Source organism: Dipodomys merriami, unplaced genomic scaffold (assembly GCF_024711535.1).
Source record: "Dipodomys merriami isolate MVZ:Mamm:240054 unplaced genomic scaffold, mDipMer1.0.p SCAF_153, whole genome shotgun sequence".
NCBI lineage: Eukaryota > Metazoa > Chordata > Mammalia > Rodentia > Heteromyidae > Dipodomys > Dipodomys merriami.
In genome coordinates, this window is record NW_027202860.1 from 2,854,924 (window position 1) to 2,877,049 (window position 22,126).

The following is a 22,126-nucleotide window of genomic DNA, read 5'->3' on the forward strand; positions in this document are numbered from 1 at the left end:
AAACCATATATTAGTTGTACGAGGGGGCAAGGATGGTAGTGCATTGTGACATTTCCATATATACAATGTACGTATGGCTTCTTTCCCACATGGAAGCAAGCAAAATGGTGTTTCCTAGAGCTAAATCCTCTGGGAACCTGTGGCAAGAAACTGACTTTCACTGACTAAGCCATAGATGGGTTTCTGAGAACCTTTGATGTAAATTATTTCCATCAAGAGTCTACATCAGCATTTTCAGGCACACTCATGTCTCAGGACAATAAGCCACTGGGCTTTGGGAAATGTTCCCAATGTGTATAGGTCAGGTAGCAACAAGAAAGATGCTTCTGTTCCCTTGCTGGCAGATGTGGATGACAGATAGCTAAGCTCCTCTGTGTGGCCACGTAACACTGTTAGCTTCTTTTCAAATCATAAGCAACACTTTTTACAGTGTGAGCTGTATGGAAAAGAGATTAAACAAGCAAGCATTTTTAAGAGATAAAAGAACACTCAAGACAACACAAATAAATGCACTAGAAAATATAAATTAAAATGAAGTACCATGTATAGCTATAAAACAGTCTTCAATTAAAAATAGAACCCCACACAGGTGAAGTAGAAGGGAAGTGATTCACTCAAAGACACAATGATGGTATTATCAACTGTTAAAATCACATCTGGAAAATGAAATTCTTTGTGACCTTATTCCCGGAATTTATCCCAAAGAACTGAAAGAAAAGCATTTAATGCTTGGAGATTTATTGTTTCATCTGTAAACAATAAAATGGAAAACTAAATATCCATCATCATGAAATTGTTTAAATTAAAATACACATGCTAGAAAAACTATGTCAAGATACTAATTACCATTTGAGTTAACAGAGTGTTAGAAAAATGTTAAGCTAATGTTATAAAATAGAACTTTAAGTCATAGAGCATAGCCCTTTAAAATAGATGTGAATGTACAAATGAAACTACTTGTATAGAAAACACAGAATTGGCTGGGTGCCAGTGGCTCATGCCTGTAATCCTAGCTACTCAGGAGGCTGAGATAAATCTGAGGATCGCAGTTCAAAGCCAGACCAGGCAGGAGAGTCTATGAGACTCTTATCTCCAATAAACTACCAGAAAACCAGAAGTGGCACAGTGGCTCAAGAGGCAGAGCGTTTGCCTTGAACTGAAGAACTGATGGACAGCACCCAGGCCCAGAGTTCAAGCCCCACAACTGACAAAAAAGAAAAAGAAAACACAGAATTGAAATCAGTGGTATTAGGAGAGCAGATACAGATGTCAAATTAAGTCAGGAGGGAAAGATTGGGAGGATCATAGTTTGAGGCCAGCTAGGGGGGAAAACTTCACAAAAACTTATCTCAACCAACAGCTGAGCACTGTACATACCTGTCATCTTTCTTATGTGGGATCTGGAAGTTCATGGTTCCAGACCAATTAGAGACAAACAATTAAAAATCTGTAAGATACCCATCTCAACAGAAAAAGCTAGGTGTGGTGGTGAATGCCTGTCATCTCAGCCACAACAGAAACAATAAAACAGAAGGAGCACAGTCTAGGCAGGCCTGCGTGAAAACCAAGAACCTACCTCAAAAATCCCAGAGACAGGAACTGGGAAGATGGATCAGAGGTAGAGTGCTTACCTTGCACGCATGAGACCCTGGGTTTGATTCCTTAGTACCACATAAGCAGAAGAAGCAGGAAATGGCACTGTGGCTCAAGTGGTAGAGCATTAGCCTTGAGCTGAAGAGCTGAGGGACCATGCTCAGACCCAAAGTTCACGCCCCACGACTGACCAAAAAAAAAAAAAATCCCAGAGACTAAAGGTCTGGGGGCATGGCCTAAGTAGTAGAGCACCTGTCTAACAAATACCAAGCACTAAGTTCAAAGCCTAGTACTGCCAAAAAAAAAAAAAAAAAAAAAAAAACCTTTAAAAATTTTCAAAGTTGAAATATTCATAAAATAATTTGCACCTTAAAAGTCACACTTAATGATTAATGCTTGTTTCTACCTTTTTTTTTTTTTTTGGCCAATCCTGGGATTTGAACTCAGGGCCTGGGCAGTCCCTGAGCTTCTTTTGCTCAAGGCTAGCACTTGAGGAATCGAATCCAGGGCTTCATGTATGCTGGGCAAGCAATCTACCACTGAGCCACATTACAGTCCATTTCTACCTCTTATTGCAATCAATCTCCAAAAAAAAAAAGCTCAGGAGAAGATAAAGCACCCTCACATATTCTGCATAGTACTTCATGCCAAAGGTAGGCTTCATGCCAAAGACGTAGACTTCCAGAAGTCCAAGAACACAAATCTGATGTCGAATTTTAAGAATCCAAGGGCACAGATAATTTTCATTTAAAAAGCATAGGTCAAGCCAGGGGCCGGTGGCTCACACCTGTAATCCTAGCTCAGGAGGCTAAGATCTGAAGATCGCAGTTCAAAGCCAGCCTGGGCAGGAAAGTCTTTGAAGCTCTTATCCAATAAACCACTAGAAAACTGGAAGTGGCGCTGTGACTCAAGCAGTAGGAGCACTTGCCTAGAACTGAAGAGCAAAGGGACAGCGCCCAGGCCCAGAGTTCAAGCCTCACAACCTGGGGGGGGGGGGGGGAGCATAGACCATAGATTTATTTTATAGCTCCATTGTTATAGACTCATGGTAACTATTATGTCACTGATGGAAGAAGTAATTCACTTTCTGTTTTTTTTTTTTTTTTTTGGTCCGGTTGTGGGGCCTGAACTCGGCCTGAGCACTGTCCCTCAGCTCTTCAGCTCAAGGCTAGTGCCCTACCACTTGAGCCACAGCGCCACTTCCGGTTTTTTTCTTTTTGCTTATGTGGTGCTGAGGAATCGAACCCAGGGCCTCATGCATGCAAGGCAAGCGCTCTACCACTGAGCCAACTTCCCAGCCCAAGTAATTCACTTTCTAAGAGACATTATTAAAGATTAAAATTTAAATGACCTCTCCAAGAGCAAATACCAAAAAAAAAATTGGCTAGAGCATTTACAAGAAATTTACTTTCAGTCAGAGACTTGTTTATTCATTTGATTATAAAAGTCACATGAAACTCCACAGAAAGAAAAAAAGGAACTTGAGGTGAAGATGCTGTGATACAGACAGGAAATAAAGCTTTTAGAGTTGTCACCGATGAAAACTGGAATTTACCCAAGGTTTACTTAGGAGAAAAACATATATATATACCTTGAAAAAACTGTCCTTTAAAGAAAAAAATGAACCATCTATGAAAAGAATACCACAAATCCTCCTCCTCAACTTCCACAACAGGAAACTCCCTAACACCTCAAAGTATGGAGTAGTGAGATTAGAACAAAGCCTGAGGGGGGTGGGTTCTGAGTCTGGTAGATCCTCAGTGGAAAAATTCATGGGAGCTAGCCCTTTGTTTTTGTATTTTGTTTTATCCTCATGAAGGTTGAAGGAAGGTTCCAGAGTGCTTTCTGGAGAAGAATGCTACCGAGTCTCCTTTACGTTCACAGACCATAACTCAACTGCTGTCTTAACACTGACAGAAAAGGGACTGAACTAAGAAACAGCTACATCAGAGGAGAGTGGTTAAAGTTCTTGTCTAGCACATGCCTGGGTTCCACCCCCAGCATCAAATACACGTACGTGTACACACACACACACACGCACGCGCACGCACACACACACACACACATACATACACACACACACACACACACACACACACACACACACACAGCGACATCAAACAGCTTCTATCTCAAACTCACACACCAACATTCTTCCCAACCAAAGAGATCTAGAAACTAGATCCAAACCATCCTAGTCTTCTGGGACATTCTGCCTCCTGCTCCTCAGGGATGAGCTGGCTGTCCACTCTGCTCCTGTGGCCACTCTGCCTTCAGGAAATGTACACAGGGTGGGGTGCTCAGGTTCCCTACCTTGAGCATGCTCTGCCCTGGTTACAGATGAGGCTGCCCTTTCTATGCAGCTCAGGATCTCAGCCCAAACTGTTCCTTTTGTCCCCAGATTCTGAGTGGACAAGCCCCTGACACATTCCATCTATGAGCCTGTCTCTTGGAGACACTCTCCAACCTTCCCCATGATGGGTTCCAGCTTCAACATGGTTACTGGACACCACTGCTCACAAAGGCTTGGCATGCTGTCCGAGTCTTTTGTCCCACCTACTTTACTCTTCAGGCCACTGAACTGCTTTTTAAAATCCCCGTCTATTTCCACGAGTGACATCCCTGAGTGGCCTGGTTTCTTTCATGGCATACTTTCTGCATACATGCATCAGTTTCTACCAGCCAGATCTGCGTTAAAGCAAAATCATAGATTCACACCCAGTGGATTTTTTAATATCATACACTATTCCTTTGGGAACCAATTGGGGAACCAAAAAAAGTATGTAATCTTTAGTATTAATTGGATCCATATTCCATAAAAAAATTACATGTGGAAGAAATGTCCTGACTTTCCATTCACTTAGAATGCATAATCATTTTCTAAGATAATTAACATTTGGGTGAGGGAGAATACAGCAAGTTTGGTTAATTGAAGCAAAATGTCAGTGTATATTGAAAAACACAAGCTACCTGTTGATCATAGCCACTGGTTAACATAACCACTGCATATACATAGACAGGCTAACAGTCACCTCTGTACTGAGACTTCCACGCCAGACACTCTCTCTCTCTCCTGATTCTGCAGCTTTCTCAATCACAACTCCTGACTTTAAGGTCTTTGATTCACTTGTCCATTTATGTTTATTGAGCACTGCACATATGTACAGTTTAGGTCATGAGAATACAGTGATGAGAAAGCTTGCCTTCTTTGGGGCAGAAAGAAAAGAGAGTGCTCTATAAATTAATATGATGGGAATCAGAAAAGTGAAGTGAGAAGAATAACAAATTGTGATAAGAAAAAGCCAGCCAGTCTGGGGGAAGACATTCCACGAAAAGGCCCTGCAGCAAAAAGAACAGATAGAACCACAAAGAAAAATCTAAATAACCCATACTTTCCATCGCTTCTCTCCCCAGAGTAGCTTAATCTGTTTCCTAGATAGGCACTGTCCCTTAGTGCCCAGGATGACTCAGAGGTTATAAAACTTCTTCTGCTACAAAACATCCAGCTCCAGAAGTAAATGTTCTCTTTGCCTCTGTGACCACCAAGCACTGCTCCCCTATTCTATCCACTCCCCCCCCAATATACTCAGACTTACCCACAACAAATCTGCAACATGTATCTACTCAAGTACACTAAAGATACTCTGAGTCAAAAGTCTGTGGAAGATGGAGACCTTAACAGAATACTAGAACAAGACTGTCAGTACATTTAACCAAGACACATTTATCCATAAATGGTATGTGGTATTGGTTCAAAGTGAGCTTTTCTGAAGCCATATACTGTCTCAGGTGACAACATGTTCCAGACTATTTGGACATAAACCAAGAAATGATTTTTCTTTCTTTTTTACTTATTTATATTTTTGATGGCACTGAAGTTTGAACTCCAGACTTCTATCACTTGAGTCACACCCCAGATGAATTTAGAGAGAGATCTAATTCCAAAGCAGAACACCTAGAAGAAGCTACACGGCTTTCACTGGCTATCAGAAACAATCTACAAATAAATTAAAGACCCAAAAATATGAATTTAATAATGAATTCTTGCCCTGCACAACTATTTTATAAGATTAATGTAGGTATGCTTTCTCCTAACCTAAGCCATGCTGCTTATGTGTCTTACATTACATACAAGTGTTGTTATATATAGCATTCTGGTTTTCACATTTATTCACTAATAACTCTAAGATGCTATGAGTTAGCTAATCCATTACTTCTAATTCTTTCCCTTCTACCCACCCTTCACAATGGATGTGAAGGCAAGAACTGCCAGCACCAAAGAAAATAAAGAAACAACAATACATATCCATTCATAACTTAATAAACAATACTGATTATATCCTTACAACATGGCAAACACTGTGCTAAATGCTGAGAACACCGGGATGAAAAGGCATGAGGCACCCACACCCTGAAAGAGCTTACAGAGCCATGCCATATGAGAACTTCCTCATGGTATACCTAAGGTCCAATGAAAACAGAAAGACACAGAATCAAAGTGATTCTGGAAATACTACTGAACCAGGCATGGTGGTGCTCACCAATAATCCCAGTACTCAGGAGCAAAATGAAAGAAAGAAGTGTAACTTCCCAAGTTAGCCCAGGGAATCCTCAGAGACACAAAGGGGGCACTACACAGATCTCCCTACATGGTGAGACACAGCTCCAAGAAAGGCTGAGGGAAATGGTGACCACGTGCCCTTCTGTATGGGCAAGGCAGGAAGGCTACTTCTCTGGCATCACAGCCCAGCATAACTACCAACTCTAATACTGAGTTTTCTGACCATTCCACAATATGGCTGAAGCTTCTGGAATGGAAATGTATCCTTGAGACAAAAAGGCTGAAATCCACTGGGCTAGATAACAAAGAAATTTCCTTTTATGCCCTTCAAAGTCTGTCTTAAAAGAAATCTGGAGAGGGAATAAAAAACGAAGTAGCTGGGAAGACCACCAGGGCAGCACAACACTGAATGGGTTGAAGAAGCAGTAAACAACAGTTGGAGAAAAAAGGTATAAGGTATATGTATGTAAGAAAGAAGGTATAAAACAGATTTGATCAGAAGCACCAGGACTGAAGACAGGGATTAAAGGCATGAGTATCCAACAACTACAGGAGAAAACAGGAAAAAGGGCTAAGGTAACACTCTGGCTAATGAAAAACTACAAGATTCTCGCTACTTAAACAAATGTTATCCAAAACAGCCCCCTTCTTTCAAGAAATCAACCCATTTTTTAAAAATGACCTACATCTAACAATTACCATCTAGTTCTTTTTGTAATTCAGAAAAACATGTACATGAAGAGACCATTAAATTAAAGTAGGCTCTGGTCTGATTTTCTTCAATATGGAGGGGGGAGAGGAGGAGGAGGGAAAGTCAAAGAACATTTAGGTGGAAGTAGCCAGAGTATCACAGAGTGGTCATGAGTCAAGAGTAAATTGTTCTAAAGCATAAGGCTCCTTTAAGAAACCTGATATGCCTTCTGTAGCTTGAAAGAACACAGTGACAAGCTTAAATTTAAACTGCTCTGTGTAGCTCTCCAGGGCTCTCAGATGAGATTAAAAGGATGAGTTTTCCCTTCCATCCACAGGACAGGATCTTCTACTATTCCTGGGTTTCACCAGTCACTTAGAGCAAATCAGTAAAGCATTATAAAAAGTAACAGTTTAAGTCCACAACCAATTTCTCCCAACAACTGGGCATAAATATCTATTTTCAACAGCTTTCCATAGACTTTCTATGGTGGAATTCTAAGCCTTTCCCACTCTTGCCCTTCCTTGCCTATGTCTTTCACATTGGTGCTTCTAGGTCACATTAATCTTAGAACAAAGCAAGCTTTCCCTATCAGATTATGCTACTCTCCAACCTAAAACAACTCCAATGTCTACCCTACTCTTTCCCTAGTCACAGCCAGGGAAAATCTGCTGCCAACTCTTTTACTTCAGTTCCTCCCACTTCTCCCCTGCCAACTGGCCTCCCCTAGCCTCCAGTCCAGTGGTTCTTCTACCCCGATCCCTAGGAATTCTTCCCTACTGAAATGCTCTCCCTGCACATCTCTAAGGACTGACCGCTTCTTAGCAGTCAAGTCCAGCTGAAATGTCACCTTCCTGACCACCTAAAGTAGCCATACCAGTCACTGAGCCCAACTCAGTTAAGTAGGACTCATCCTTTCACATTTTTCATTAATGGTTATTTCCTGTCTCCCTCACCTAAACTCCTCATAAACTCTATGAAAGTTAAGCTCTTCAGTGTTGTGCTCTTTTCTGTACTTAGGACATTTAGAAAAGGAACAGAAATACAGTGGATACGACTAAATATTTGTTCTACAGGTGATACTCAAAATAGTCATCAGAAAACAATCAGTAAGAAAGAATGAAGAGATATGATTTGACATGATTTCCTCTGAGATAAGTTCCTAGCGTAATCCCACAGAATTTGTGACACAAACAATCCTGAGGCTGCAGGCAAAATGTCACCCATCTCCATCTTCAGGTCCTCTGGCACCATCCAAACAACCGGAAATGGCTGGGGAATGGGGGTAGCAATGATTTCCCAGCAGACATTCTCTGTTTCTCCAATCTCCCAGCATCCTTTTGCACCTCTGCGCTTTTCCTTCCTACCTTCCATCATTGCCCTCAAGCCCTACTTAAACATACCACAGCAAAAAAAAAAAAAAAAAAAAAGAGTATTGTTTAATACCCCTCCTACAAAAGCTAATTCCCAAACCTGTTTCACTTTACCTGCAGCTGGGGAACATTTCAGATCTCCCCAGTAGTATGAGTTAGAAGAAAAAACACCACCACACGAAGTTTCTTTGCCCATGGGCAGGTACCATCACATCATTACATGAAACTCCTAAGGGACTGACCAATGTTAATGAAGATGTCTGTCTTCCTTTTTCTACTTCAACAGTAATTACAGTTATAGTCTGAAGTGCAATATTTGAAGCTACCATAGCCAAAAGATGATATCAAGACTACTGATTGCTCTGCAAATATATCTAAAAACACTATAACCCAGGTATTTGTGATCTTGAACAGGGTATGGGTTTCTATCTGGACCCGGCTCAAATCTCATTTCAGAAAAAAGACCAAGAGCAAATTACTTAAACCCTCTAAGCTTCAAATTCTTTATCTGTTAAGTGAGAATGAGAAGCTCTACTTCACAGTATGTAAAGGGGATCAGATAAGACAACCAAGAGAAAGCTCCAGTAGAAGCCTTTGGCCTAATCTGGGAATGAAGTTAGAGAGCAGGGCTTCCAGCCCACCTGGGGCTGGAAGTTTCTTGCACAAAGGAAGATCCATAAATTGCTGTAACCATATTTCTTTCACTATTAGTAACTCAGAGTGGTATAATCATGACCTATCTACTATTTTTCTATGCCTGTGCCCTAAGAGATATTGAAACCTACATAAATCGAAATAAAGGTAGTACTGTTATAAAGCTGATTCTAGAAAAATAAATGGTGTTATGTGTTCAAAAGTTCACTAGTTATTGACAAGAAAACAGGCATTTTCACTGAGAATTCGGTTCTATTATCATTCAAATTAATCACTATTTTAATACATTTTATGCAGAAGACAAGATAAAAATAATTACAGTCACTAACTCTATGAAACTTTCTTCCTTCTCATTGTTTAGAATTTGCCTTTCAGAGGTGGAGCTGTAGCTCAAATGGTAGAGTACCATTCTTGAGCAAAAAAGCTGAGGGAGAGCTCCCTGGCCCTAAATTCAAGTCCCAGTACCAGCACAAAAATAAATAAAATATGCCTTTCTTCCATAAGACAAATTTCCTCTGACAAGTCAGTATGCTCAGTGTTTTACTCTGTCCCCTAAGTACTTCCTGCTCATCTACAGATCTCTTTAAGGACCAGAACTTCTTGGCTTACCCCAAAGAGATGTACAATTTTCAAGTTTCACCCACCACTCCAACCTAAGTATATATTTCATACATAGCCATACTATCTGTTTTCTTTTCTCAATTCCAACTGATTAAAGAAAAATGTTCTGTGCGGTACCTAGCGCGCTATCAAAACATAAGTGTTTAAATAGTGTTTGGCAGCATTAAACGGTATGAGCTGAGAGCTCCCTGAATTCCTAAGCTCTTACATTACATTCCTATTCTTTGAGATACCTGCTGGTTTACAATACACGATGAGAAATCCCAGCAGCATGTATTGCTAGTTCCTCCAATTAAGCTTCAAGACCTGTTCAGAGTTAATGTTAAATCAGCTTTAGAAAGACATTTTAAGGAGTGGCACACACTTGGTAGATTACCAAAGGTGATAAAGTCACAGTATTCCTTAAAAGCTTCACAACAGAAAGTTTTGTCTTACTGTTTTTACTGTCTGTTGGGGGGAGAAAAAGGGGAAAGAGTTGCTTCTAGGAGCAGTATATGAAGAAATGACCGGGCGACATTGTCCAAAAAGAAATATCCTCACCACCTAAATTATAAAACAGTAACCCCTCTGTATATCACCTTTATAGTAACAATTTTTTAAATTTAATAAAAAAAAGAGTAAGAGACCATTCCAGATAAGGAAATTCTCTTTAATTCTGAAATCAAAAGTAAATGCACTTTAAGTTTCTTTACACAATCTAAATTTAATTTCTCTGAGACAAGCAAAATTACAAAAAATTTAAAATGTGTTCCATATTTAATATAATCAAAGTCATAAGGCAACAAGGCTACAGCACATGAACTGTGAGATATTTTTGCATATTTTAAAAACAGATGACTTAGCAACCCTTGACAATTACAATTATATAAAAATAGGAACTTGACAACCTAATCTACACTTTATTCTGAAATAAAACCTGGTCTAAGCTAACTTTCTACATTATTACTCAATAGCAAATAATTCTTTCAGAAGACCTCATAATTATATAAATGCAGTGTTCTGAATCTGTAACTTGAAAGACTTTGGTTTTCACACACAATTTCCTTTTGGAAAATATGTACAAAGCTTTGTTGTTCCCAAGATCCATCTTAACCAACAAAAACCTGTCATTTCCACCATCCCACCTATACAGGTGACATAAGTAAGAAGATCAATGTCTAGAACCAGCTAGGACATAAACACAAGACTCTGAAAATTCAAACTCCAATACCACAAGAAAACACACCAAAAAGGTAGAATTTTGAAATTAACCAAAGTGTTTAAAGAAAAATTACCAGCTATAGTTGTACAAGTTACACAAAGTCAATCCATAGAAATAAAAATTCTACTGATTAAGTATCAAATTGCTAAGAACAAAAAATATACAATGTCCCAGTCAGATCTTAAAACATATTTTAAAAAATCACATCTCTGTATGCTGAAAGGTAAAATGCCATAAATTTTCAAAATAAGCCATGATCAGTTCAATTGGGCTTTTTAAAACAAACTAGTATAGCTGTGTGCCATTGGCTCACACCTATAATCCTGGCGACTCAGAAGATAAGAGACTGGAGAATCATGGTTCCAAGTTAGTCCAGGCCAACAAATACAAGAGACTCATCTCCAATTAACCAGCAAAAAGCTAGTAATGAAGGTCTGGCTCAAGTGGTAGAGTAGAAAAAGCTTCCAGCCTTCAGGGAAAAAAAATATCTAATAAGCAACAGTTCAAGGACCCAAGTTCAAGCCCCAATACCAGCAAATAAGTAAATAAGGTATTATTTTCTGGAAACTATTGTCTTTGTAGTTTGTGTAATGACACTGCGTTTTATTGCATGTTCTACAGTCACCACCGAGCACATGAGACTAACAGAATTCAAATTAATTTCTTTAAGTTTGGTCCCTTGGTGTACTTAGCCACATTTGCAGGGCAGTAGCCACATGAGGTTGGTGACTATTGTACTAGACAATTCATACACAGAACATTTCTAGTATAGGTATACATATGCCAAGTACATGTCATTTCTTACCAGTAAATGACACACACAAATTCAAGCACTCTGGCAGTCTACTGTATTTGGCCTAAATACAGCATGTCGTTTGTGAAATTTAAGATTTTGGGTTTTTTTTTAATTTATCATTTCAGCAGCAGGAACAGTAGGAATTTTCATACAATTATCTGAAAAGAGCAATGGATGCTTTGAAAGTTAGTCATGCTCTAACATCAAAACATACTTTGATTCGAATCTAACACTTCACAAAATGAAAGTAATAAAAAAAAGATACCTAACATAATTCAAATGGCTGAAAAAAACTTTGGATAAATGTCTCCATCTGAAAAATCAAATGCAAAGACAGAATACTACAGAGCACGCTCTCAATGTACAAATAGTTCCCTTTTTCTGAAGAAAAATAAGGTGTGAAATTTGAAAGATTAATCAGTTTCTCCTACTCAGCTATAGAAACACCACAGAATCAGAGATACTAAACATGGCAGGTATCTGAAAATGAGAGTAATTATCATTCCCTCTGCAGTACCCTATCATTATCTCTATTGTGGTTAGCAGAGCTTGCCTATTTATTTTTAGTTATCCTACTGAAATGTGTCTTCTACTTCTGGTTTGGGGTCCAATTATCACTTCATGTCCCACTTACACCACTTGATTCTGTGCTATTTGGTGAGAAAACACATGAACACCATTTATTTGCACATTCTTAATATATAATGCTTTTCAAAACAAATCAGAGAATGCACTTAATTCTACAGAACTGTATGTTTAAAATGGTTAGAATGGGCTGGGTACATGGTCCAAGTGGTCCTAGGAAGTGTAGGCCCCGAGTTGAAACCCCAATACAATCCCCATCTCCCAAAAAGGGTTAGAATGGTAAGCTTTAAAATTATACATATATATATACACACAATAAAAAAGTATATCATGGCAATTAGTTACATTCTGAGATTATTCATCTTTTCATATTAGGCATGCTTTTCCTGAGAAATTGGTTGGGGTTTTCCAAAATAATAAATACAACAAAACCTTATTCACTATAGAATAAGAATCCAATCACATTAAAAGCTAAAGATACCAACAAAACACCTTTATTTTTAATTTTTTGAATTATCTTTAGTTTACAAAGAATTTTTTTGGTCCAAGACCAGAACTCAAACTGAGTACCAGATGCTTTCACTCATTTCAGTCATTAATACTCTACCAACTGAGTAATGCCTCCAACCCACTGAGTATTATCAACATTACTCCCACCCCCCATCCCGCCCCCATCATTCTCCCTCCATCTCTCCTAACCTCATCCATATAGTCACCTGGTTTCATTTCCAGTCATCTTGTCTCTCCTTCCCCTACACCTCCCTCCTTGACAAAATGTCTTTCAGTTTCCAGGTATTTATTTTGTTAAACTGTTACTTAGTTGTTCAAAGGAGTTACACCATTGGAATACTTCCCACCCCTTAGTCAGCATGGGGGGGGGGTAACTGGGGGGGGGGGGGTAACCAGGCTGGAATTTAAGGCCTTGCACTCTCATTTGTTTTATTTTTGTTCAAGGCTGGTGCTTTACCAACTGAGCCATATCTCCACTCCCAGCTCTAACTTAAAGAGTTAGAGCACTTGCATGTGCAAAGACCCTGCTTCCCACCAATGAAAAATAATTTTTTTCCAAGCATCCCAAATACCACAGTACAAAAGCCCATATAGCATGAATAGAATAACATGAATAACATAAATAAAATTTTTTCCCATATTTATGTATCACAGCATAAGAATTTCCAGTTTAACCAAGCTAATCATTCAGGCAGTTTTTATCTAAAACACTCTAAGCTGGGCTGTAACAGTACCTCTAATCAGAAAAAAACACCTAACTGGAATTAGCATCCCATCCTCATTTGGGAAAAGAAAAGAAATAAAAAATTAAAATAAAAATAAAAACCTTTGGTCACTGAAGTTAGTAGGAGCTGTTCAATCTTAAAGGGGTTAGTCTGACTTCAAAGTTGGTGAGCTTGCCACCACAACACATCAAGTCTGTTAAGATTTTAGCCTAACATCAGAAAAGCAGTCTGAAAAATCTTATTCGTGAACTGAATTTTGTCTGGAATCCAATTTTTTAAGAAGTCTAGTGATATGATATGAAAGAATATGTAGTTGGGGGAAGGAAAATGTCCCCACATTTTAAAAGAAACCCCAAGAGATACCTTGACATAGAACTAATCCCTAAAGAAGCTATACCACAACAAACACCTGTTCTCTCTTCCTTGTTTTACACACACACACACACACACACACACACACACACACACACACACACACACACACACACACACACACACACACACACACACACACTGCTAAAGCAATTTCATGTAGAAGAAAAGTAAATTCAAGGGACAAAAAACCCTTCAGCCTTACTCCTGGCACAGATTTTGAGCATTCACACCATAAACCTAACTTCATAACCCGAAGAGGCAAAACGCTTTTACCAATTCCAAATTCCTTGATTCCTAGCCGGACAATCCATCCCAAACCAATCCAAACCACTTAGGGTTTAATCAAGCTATGTTTGTCCAGTACGTTCAAGTTTTGGGTTGTCCTCCATGACACAAGTTAAGGGGGGCCAATACGTGGCTGGGGGGGCGGGGGGGAACGTCCATTGCACAGGTTCTGCAAAAGCAAAATGAAGGTCGGTCTGTTCCTTTGTTTTGGACAAACGGAGCCATAAAAACCTGGGCTTGCTGCCCCGGCTTCCGTGGGAACGGAGCGAACGTAATTTCCACGAGGCTTCGCTCTCCCAAACCCCTGCAGAAAGCCACCGCGACCCGCCAGATTTTTCTGAGCTCGCTTAAGAAAAAAAAGAGAGACATTTATTGGAGTAGCGTCTCAAACGCACAGTTCACCTGTGACCGGGAGGCCACGCCAAGTGCCGGCGGGGCACCTACAGAACGCACTCATCCCCCGCCCAGCTGGGGGGGGGGGGGTCCGCGGGGAACCGGGCCCCGACGGTTCTGCCGAGAACTCAAACTTCAGAGGTTGCCTCGGCTAAAACTCGTCTCCACCGAGAGGTGAGAGAGACCGGGCTGCGCGGTCTCAGATCGAAAGCCAAGGGAAACGCCGGGCACCCTCTTCCCAGGTGCTGTTCCGTCCGGTACCAAAGTTTAGACAATGAGAATGATCCAGGACCGCGTCCACGCCGCCCGGCTCCGCTCCCCTTGACCTTCAAGACTCGGGGCTCAATCCAGAGCCGAGAAGTTTCGAGGGGCGACCCCACCCGCGCGCGGCTCAACTAACTCCTGGGCAATGTTTGGTTTGGGGGTGGGGGGGTGAAGATCCTCCCAGGGTAGCGCCGAACCCCCCACGCCAGGGATCCCGAGAACTGGAGTTGGCGCCTCAACCTCGGCTCAAACTCCGGGGGTTCGGATCCCCTGACCCCGGGGACTGCACTCCAGGCTCGCCCGCGACGCGGACCAACTCCGCCCACGGCCCCCCGCCCTCGCGCACTTCCGGGCCCGACGCCGCGGTCCCCCCCGCACGCCAACCCGCTCACCGGCATCATTGTGGATCCGAACCGCATGGAAGCCGGCGGCCGACCCGCCGCCCGGACGAGCGGAGGCGCCCCGGGGGGCGGGGGGCGCGGGGGAGGGGAGCGAGGGCGAGGCCACGCGCGACGCGGCGGACCTGTTGCGAGGCAGCGACGTGCGGGTCCCCTGGCGGGCTGGGACGCCACCGAACCCGGATCCCACCCTCGGACGAGCCCTTCTTCCCCCCGCGACGAACGCGGCTTTGTCTCCGCACGGCTCTCGACAGCCCAGGGGTTCTCTCCGTCCCTCCGAAACAACTAATCCCAGCCAGGCCCCCGCGGAGCTGCCCTGACCCCGCCCCCCGCCGGCCCCGCCCCTCGCGCCGGCCCCGCCCGCGGATCGCCGCAGGCGCATGCGCGCACCTGCCGGTGGGCGGGACACGAGGGTTCGCCATTGGCCGAGAATGCCGTCGGGGGCGCGCGGTGGAGAGGCTCGGGGACGCGCTTTCTGGCGGAACCTGAATGCTGGTAGGCGGAGCCCGGAGAACCACAAACACCGAAGACAACAAATGAGCCCGTGGATGCGTGCGGCCATCATCAGCTTGGGCTCCTCCTTTGAGCACGGTAGTTGCACCCCTTACCTTCGGATCCTTGGGCTAGGTGGAAGCGACTGCCGGAGGCGGCGGGGACCCGAGTCGTCCCGACAAAATGGAGATTGGCGAGTGTCTGGATGCTTCCTCTCCATTGCCATCGTCCAGATCCTAACTTAAAAGTTCCATGGTAGCAGATATGTCAAAAAAATGTTATTTTTAAAGTACTTCGGTTAAAGTGATGGGGTTTTTGTTGTTTTGTAGTCGGGTTTTTGTTGTTGTTGTTGTTAGGTATATGTTGACACAAAGTAAATAATAGATATAAAGCGGCTTTCTGAGGAGCTTTTGACCTTCTAAGGCCGTGGGAACACACTCCCACATGGGAGATCCTGGCCTTTTGTAGGATGGAAAGCGAAGGCCTGGGAAAATGGCAATGACTTCCTTTAAAAGAGTAGCCAAGGTACTTACAGAACCCTCTTCCATCAGGTGCGGACAGATGTCATGCACCTTTCCTCCTAGAAGCTTAGTTCTGGGTAAGTCATCCACTCAGAATCACTTTTCTTTGTTATACATGATTCTAGAAAATTAAGATGAGTCGAACACCAGAATGTATGTAGTTTCAAGAATGGACAACACAGGTATGGTGCCACTGCTCATGCTTTTGGAGATCAGGAACATCAAGTTGGAGGCCAGCCCAGACCAAAAGTTCCCCGAGACCTCATCTTAATGAAAAAAACTAGGCATAGTGGTGCACAGTTGTCATCCAATGGAGTTGGGAGCATAAGTAGGATCCAATAATATACCTCTCAGAGCAAGAAAAGTGAGAGCCTACATGAAAAGTAACTAAAGCAAAAAGGAATGGGAATATGGATAGTGAGTGGTGGAGAATCTGTCTAACAAGTAAGAGGTCCTGAGTTCAATATTCAGTATCTAAAAATACAAATGACAGCTTTTTAACCCTACATATCCCTCACCAAAATCCTCATCAATCACCCTGTTGTGCCATCCCAACTACTATCTCTGGAAATACAACTTTTGGCAGATTCAATTAGAACATAGCATTCTCAAAAAAAAAAAAAAAAGCTGAAGTCTAAGTATTTTAGGAGGATTATACTTAGTTAAGTAAGAGAAAATTGTCCCTGCATTCATTATTTAACAGAATCCCAACCTAAGTACTGGAGATAAAAGAATGAAGAAAACAAAAATCCAATAGATAATAAAGTCAATGATTAAGAACATTAATAGCTAATAAACCTCTTATGGCTTAGGATAAAAGTAAAAAAGAGGGGTGGGAAGGTGGCTCAATGGTAGAATGCTTGCCTTGCATGCATGAGGCCCTGGGTTCGATTCCTCAGTACCACATAAGCAAAAAAGCTGGAAGGGGTGCTGTGGCTCAAGTGTAGAGTGCTAGCCTTGAGCTGAAGAGCTGAGGGACAGTGAACAAGCCCAGAGTTCAAGTCCTACAACTGACCAAAAAAAAAAAAAGTAGAAAAGAGTAGGAGGTTAAAGAAAGAAAGAGTCAAAAGAGGCGATTTTAAATAGTTAAGGCAACCTTACAGAAAAGGTGCTGTGGGAGCACAGACCTAGGAGATGGCAAAATGAAGAACGTGATTACATGAGAAAAGACCTCCAGGCAAAGGGAGGAACCCACACACCCTGAGAGAGGAGCCTGCCTGGTGTATTCCTGGACCATTTGGGAGACCAGACTAGCTAGCACAGACTGGATAAGAAGGGGAGTTGTAGAGATGAGGCAAGGTGATACAAAGGATCAGATAATGTAGAGACTAGTGAGCTATTATAAGGAATTTGGCTTTCACTCTGAGTGAAATGAGGAGCCCTGGGAAGGTTTTCAGCACAGAAGTGCTGTAAGCTGACTTGTATTTTAATAGGATCCTTCCAGCTGTTGTAAAACACAGACTGAAAGAGAACCTGTTAGAAATTTTTACATTAATCTAGGTAGAAAATGATGGTTTGGACAAAGGTCATATTAGTGGCTGTGGGGGAAAAAAAAAATAAATGGATTTGGGGTATATTTTAAAAGCTTGAGACCACAGAATTTCCAGACAGATTAAATATGGGATATAGGAGAAGTCCAAGATTTTTTTTTCTAAAAGGTGAAGCTTACCACTAGTTGCTAAGGACCGTGTTTTATACTTAGATAATCCCAGCTTCTTAGGAGGCAGAGATAAGAGGACCATAAACACATTTGGAGAAAGCAAGTATTCTTTTGTTGTTAACCTGCAAGTTGATAGGATCTTCCTTGCACCAAAAAAGCAAATTCTTACCCATCACTAAACCTTCAGTTCTGAATGAAAAAATCCTATCTCATTACCACCTCAAAACTGGTCACACACAATATCAAATTATATTTACTATGAACATTTAAAACCTTGGCTTAGCAATAAAAGTATTCCAATGAAAGCAGAAGTAAGGAGGAAAGACCTGGAATAAAATTCTTTACTGTTTGTTTTTACAAATGTCCTGCCCAAGGGAAGGGAGGAAGGACAGGATAGCAGCTGGCAATTCCTCCTGAAACTCATTTCCAGCCAACTGAGAATTCCCAGCTGCCATGGAGCAAGGTATGTTTCTTGTTTTTTTGTGGTTTTCATCACCCACTGCATAAAGCCAAGGAAACATTGTGTATTCTTTGGTCCCATTCCCTTAGATTCAGTAGCACTCCACTCATGACCCTCCAATGAGTTAGCTGTACCTCTCAGGTTTCACTTTCTCTGCACCCCTCACCTTCACCTTATTCTTCCTAGGGCCTTTACTTGGTTCTCCTCACCCTGTAATTCTTATGTGACTCCAAGAAAGATAAATCAAATTACCTCACCCCTCCCATGGACACAGTATACTTAATCTAGCTTGAGTTCAAATGTCTCTCTTCCCCTGTCACTCTTTGCCATTTCCCTTCGATATTTCAAACGTGAATCCCTCCCCTCTCTCCATCTTACTCAATAAAATAGAGACTATAAGGCTTGCATTCCTGCCATTTCATTCCTTCAGCCCCTGACCGCTGCCCCCCTCCCCACCCACTTTTGTTGATTTGTTTTATTAACACACTCTTGCCTCTATATCCAGGAGAACAACCTCCAGGACTCCCCTTGACACCCAAATCTACAAATGTTCCAAGCTTCTTACATTATGAAGAGCTAGGAGTGTTGGTTCACACCTGTAATCTCCTTGTGATCCCAGTACTAGGGAAAATCTAAAGGTTAAGGCTAGCCCAGGCTATGTAGTAAAAAATACAGCTTTTGCATCTAACCTGGCACACATTCTCAAGTATATTTGAAAGCATTCCTGATGCAATATAAATTCATCAGAAATACTTGTCATACTGAATTATTCAGAAAATAATGCAAGACCAAAAAAAAAAGTTCATATGTGTTTCAGTTCTGGTACAATTTGTTCTCTGGGTGTTTCCCGCCCCCCTCCCTGGAATATTCTCACTTTGAGGTTGATGGAACCTGCCTGTTCTAAGCCTGTGGACGTGGAGTGTACTCACGTGAGCCAAGTTCTGTTCCAGACACTAAGGAAATAAAGACTCTTCTTTATCTGAGCTTATAGTCCTAGTTGGGAAGCTAGCTGATAAGCAAATGAATGAGGTAATAATAAATGCTATGGGGGGGGGGGTAGGTAATCAAACAAACATGAGAACAGTGTCTGTTTTCGACAAGGTAGCCAGAACAGGCTTCCAGGGAGTAAAGCAAAGGTGAAGCCAGACTCTGGCCAGTGGGAACTGCAGGACAATGGTCCCGAGACAGTCTTGTCTTTGGTACCTTAAGGGAATAGTGAAAAGGGCAGTGGGCCGGGGTGGAGTGAATAGGAGGGGAGGGGTAAGAGAGATAAGAGAGATGGAGGAGGTAGCCCCGGCCTGGAGCAGGAGGGCATTTAATGTTCCAATTATTCTCACCAGGCACTCTACCTTTACACATTATGTGTGTGATACATATTTTTGTTGGCTTGTATTATTAGTTATCCAAAAGGGGATTTCATCATTATATTTCCATATTCGATAGACTGGCACTCTAGCACTTGATCCATAGCTTCACTTCTTCTGTATTATATTTTTCAATTCATTTTTTTGTTTGAATTTCTTTGTGGTACTGGGGATTACACTCAGACTTTCGTGCTTGCTAAACAGAGTCTACTGTGCTTCTAGTCCATTTTCACAAGTTGAGGTAGGGTCTCTCTTTATGCCCAGGTGAGGCTGAGCTGCAGGCCTCCTACTTGTGCTTTCCCAAGGAAGGCACCAGCCTTTGCAACCCAGCCATTGTGTGTCCGTCCCTCATAACTCAGATAAATGTCCTGTCATTGTTTGGGAGGGAACTCAGATAAATGTCCTGTCATTGTTTGGGAGGGAATCTCAAAAACATTGATGCCTAGGCTGACTGACCTCAAACCCAGATTCCCCAGTCTCCACCACCAAGGTAGCTAGGGTTAAATCTTGATCCACTATTTGACCTGTTATTATTTTTAATTGACACATAATAATAGTAGACATTTACAGGATAGAGTGTAGTATTTCAATCCATGTATAAAATGTGTAAAGATCAGGTCAGGGTACTTGATATACCATCGCCTCAGACACTTAGCATTTCTTGGTGTCAGAACAATGGAAATCTTCTCTGCTGGCTATTTTGAAATATATAATCAATTATTGTCAACCATAGTTATTTGACAGGTTTCTTGGCCTACAAATTTGTTCAGTTCCCTCTTATATAGCCCTCAGTAAGAAAGAAAGATGGAGCTGAAGTTTATATCCTTGCCTTAAATATATACTCCCCACTTACTCTATATGGCCATTTCTACTCCTGTTTTAAGTTCTTACCTAAATGTTGCTGTTGAAAGTCCTGTATGACATTTCTCTAAAGGAACCTGTCAGTACATCTCAGCTACGTTCCATACTACCTTGTTGTAGTTCTTACCACTCGTCATAGCAAAGTCTACATCTGTCTCTCTAATTGGACTCAATGGCAAAAACTACTTGTTCGTTTGTATATCTGCAGCCCTACCATTGGGCTTAGGGCACAGAAAGTGCTTGATAAAAGTACTTTAAATATATTTCCTATGCTCTCTTCTCCCTTGGCTACACATGCTGTGATTTGATTCCTGACTCCTGCAGTAGCTGCAAGCAGGTCTTCCTACCCTACCACTACAGTGCATTCTCTACCCAACAGGCCACATCTGGCCTCTGCCTGTTTCTGTATGGCCAAAAATGGTGGTTTCCATTTTTAAATCAGGAGGGGAATCAAAAGCAGATTGTATGGCACATAAAATTATGTGAATTTCAAATTTCAGAGTCGGTAAATAAGATTTTGTTGGAACACGGCCACATTTGCATTTGCTTTTGTCTGGGACTGCTTTCTAGCTATAACAACAAAGTTGAGCAGTTGTGACAGAGACCGTATGGCTTAAAAAACCTAAAATACTTATTTTCTGGTTGGGCAAGGTGGTGTACATGTGTAGTTTCAGCTGTTCTGCTAGCTGATGTGAGAGTATTGCTTGATCCCAAAAGTTCAGGGCCATTCTTGGCAACACAGAAAGACCTTGTCTCAAACAAACAGAAAATCTATGTTATCTAGATGTATGATCTTTTCAACACACATATAATCATGTCACTCCCGTGCATTAAACCCTTCAGTTAAAGGAGTTAGAGGTATGGGAGGGTAGGACAAAGGGTAAAAGTGTTGAAGCCTGGTGAGTGATATCTGGAGTTTTATTCTTTCCTGTCTCCCTGTGTATGCTCTAGATTCTGGAATAAAGTCTCTCTTTAAAAAAGGGGGGGGGGTTGCTGGGAAGGTGGCTCAGTGGTAGAGCGCTTGCCTTGCATGCATGAGGCCCTGGGTTTGATTCCTCAGCACCACATAAGCAGGAAAAAAAAAAGGAAATCAGAAGAAAAAAGTAATTCTTAGATTTCTGTCTGTTGTGGTAAGGATAAAAGGACTATTTCTTAAGCCGATACTGGTACTGGTGGCTCACACTTGTAATCCTAACTATTCAGGAGGCTGAGAACTGAGAATCACAATTCAATGCCAGTTCAGGCAGAAAAGTCTTTGAGACTGTAGATCCAACAAAAAGCCAGAAGTGGATGTGTGGCTCAAATGGTAGGGCACCCACTTTGAGTGAAAAGACCAAGTGAGAGCATGAGGCCCTGAGTTCAAGCTGCAGGACCAGTGTCAAAAAATAAATGCTCCATAACATGGCCTCCAAGACCTGCTTTGGTCTAGCTCTTACTACCACCCTCTGAGAGCGTCCGGGTAGGGAGGAAGCCTCTTCATATTGATGACAAAACATTCAAAATTGATAACATGGTAAGAAATTCAGTGCTTCGAAGGCTAGTCTACAAAACTGACTTCAGTTTGATTTACCTTGATTGGATTGTGAGTTGCTTTGCTTTGTTTGGTAACCAGTGGGGCAGGGATCCATGACTTCTCTTCCATTGTCAGCTCGCTCTCCAGGACCTCACCTCCCCTTACTCACCACCTCTGCTTCTCAGCTCATTCCTCCTCTGACGCAGGTCTGGCTGAAGTCACCAGTGGCC

General features: G+C 41.8%; 2 protein-coding genes across 6 annotated transcripts in view; one reads left to right on the top strand and one right to left on the bottom strand.

Moving 5' to 3' along the window:
- Positions 1 to 15,325, bottom strand: part of LOC138827296 (apoptosis-stimulating of p53 protein 2) — a 52,648-nt gene extending 37,323 nt beyond the window's left edge. For 2 of the 3 annotated variants that reach the window (XM_070022802.1, XM_070022800.1), the window contains exon 1: positions 15,020 to 15,325. In XM_070022802.1, coding sequence (XP_069878903.1) covers positions 15,020 to 15,046 — 27 coding nt within the window. In that variant the 5' untranslated portion in view covers positions 15,047 to 15,325. The remainder of the gene's footprint in view (positions 1 to 15,019) is intronic. The other variant, XM_070022801.1, reaches the window with a different exon arrangement.
- A 19-nt stretch (positions 15,326 to 15,344) lies between these two features.
- Positions 15,345 to 22,126, top strand: part of LOC138827297 (translationally-controlled tumor protein-like) — a 28,065-nt gene continuing 21,283 nt past the window's right edge. For 2 of the 3 annotated variants that reach the window (XR_011372032.1, XR_011372033.1), the window contains exons 1-3: positions 15,345 to 15,616; positions 16,069 to 16,115; positions 18,073 to 18,161. Coding sequence is in view for 1 of the 3 variants with exons in the window: in XM_070022804.1 (XP_069878905.1) it covers positions 18,152 to 18,161 (10 nt within the window). In the remaining 2 variants the exon portion in view is untranslated. Of the gene's footprint in view, positions 15,617 to 16,068; positions 16,116 to 18,072; positions 18,162 to 22,126 lie in introns of those variants that run through there. The other variant, XM_070022804.1, reaches the window with a different exon arrangement.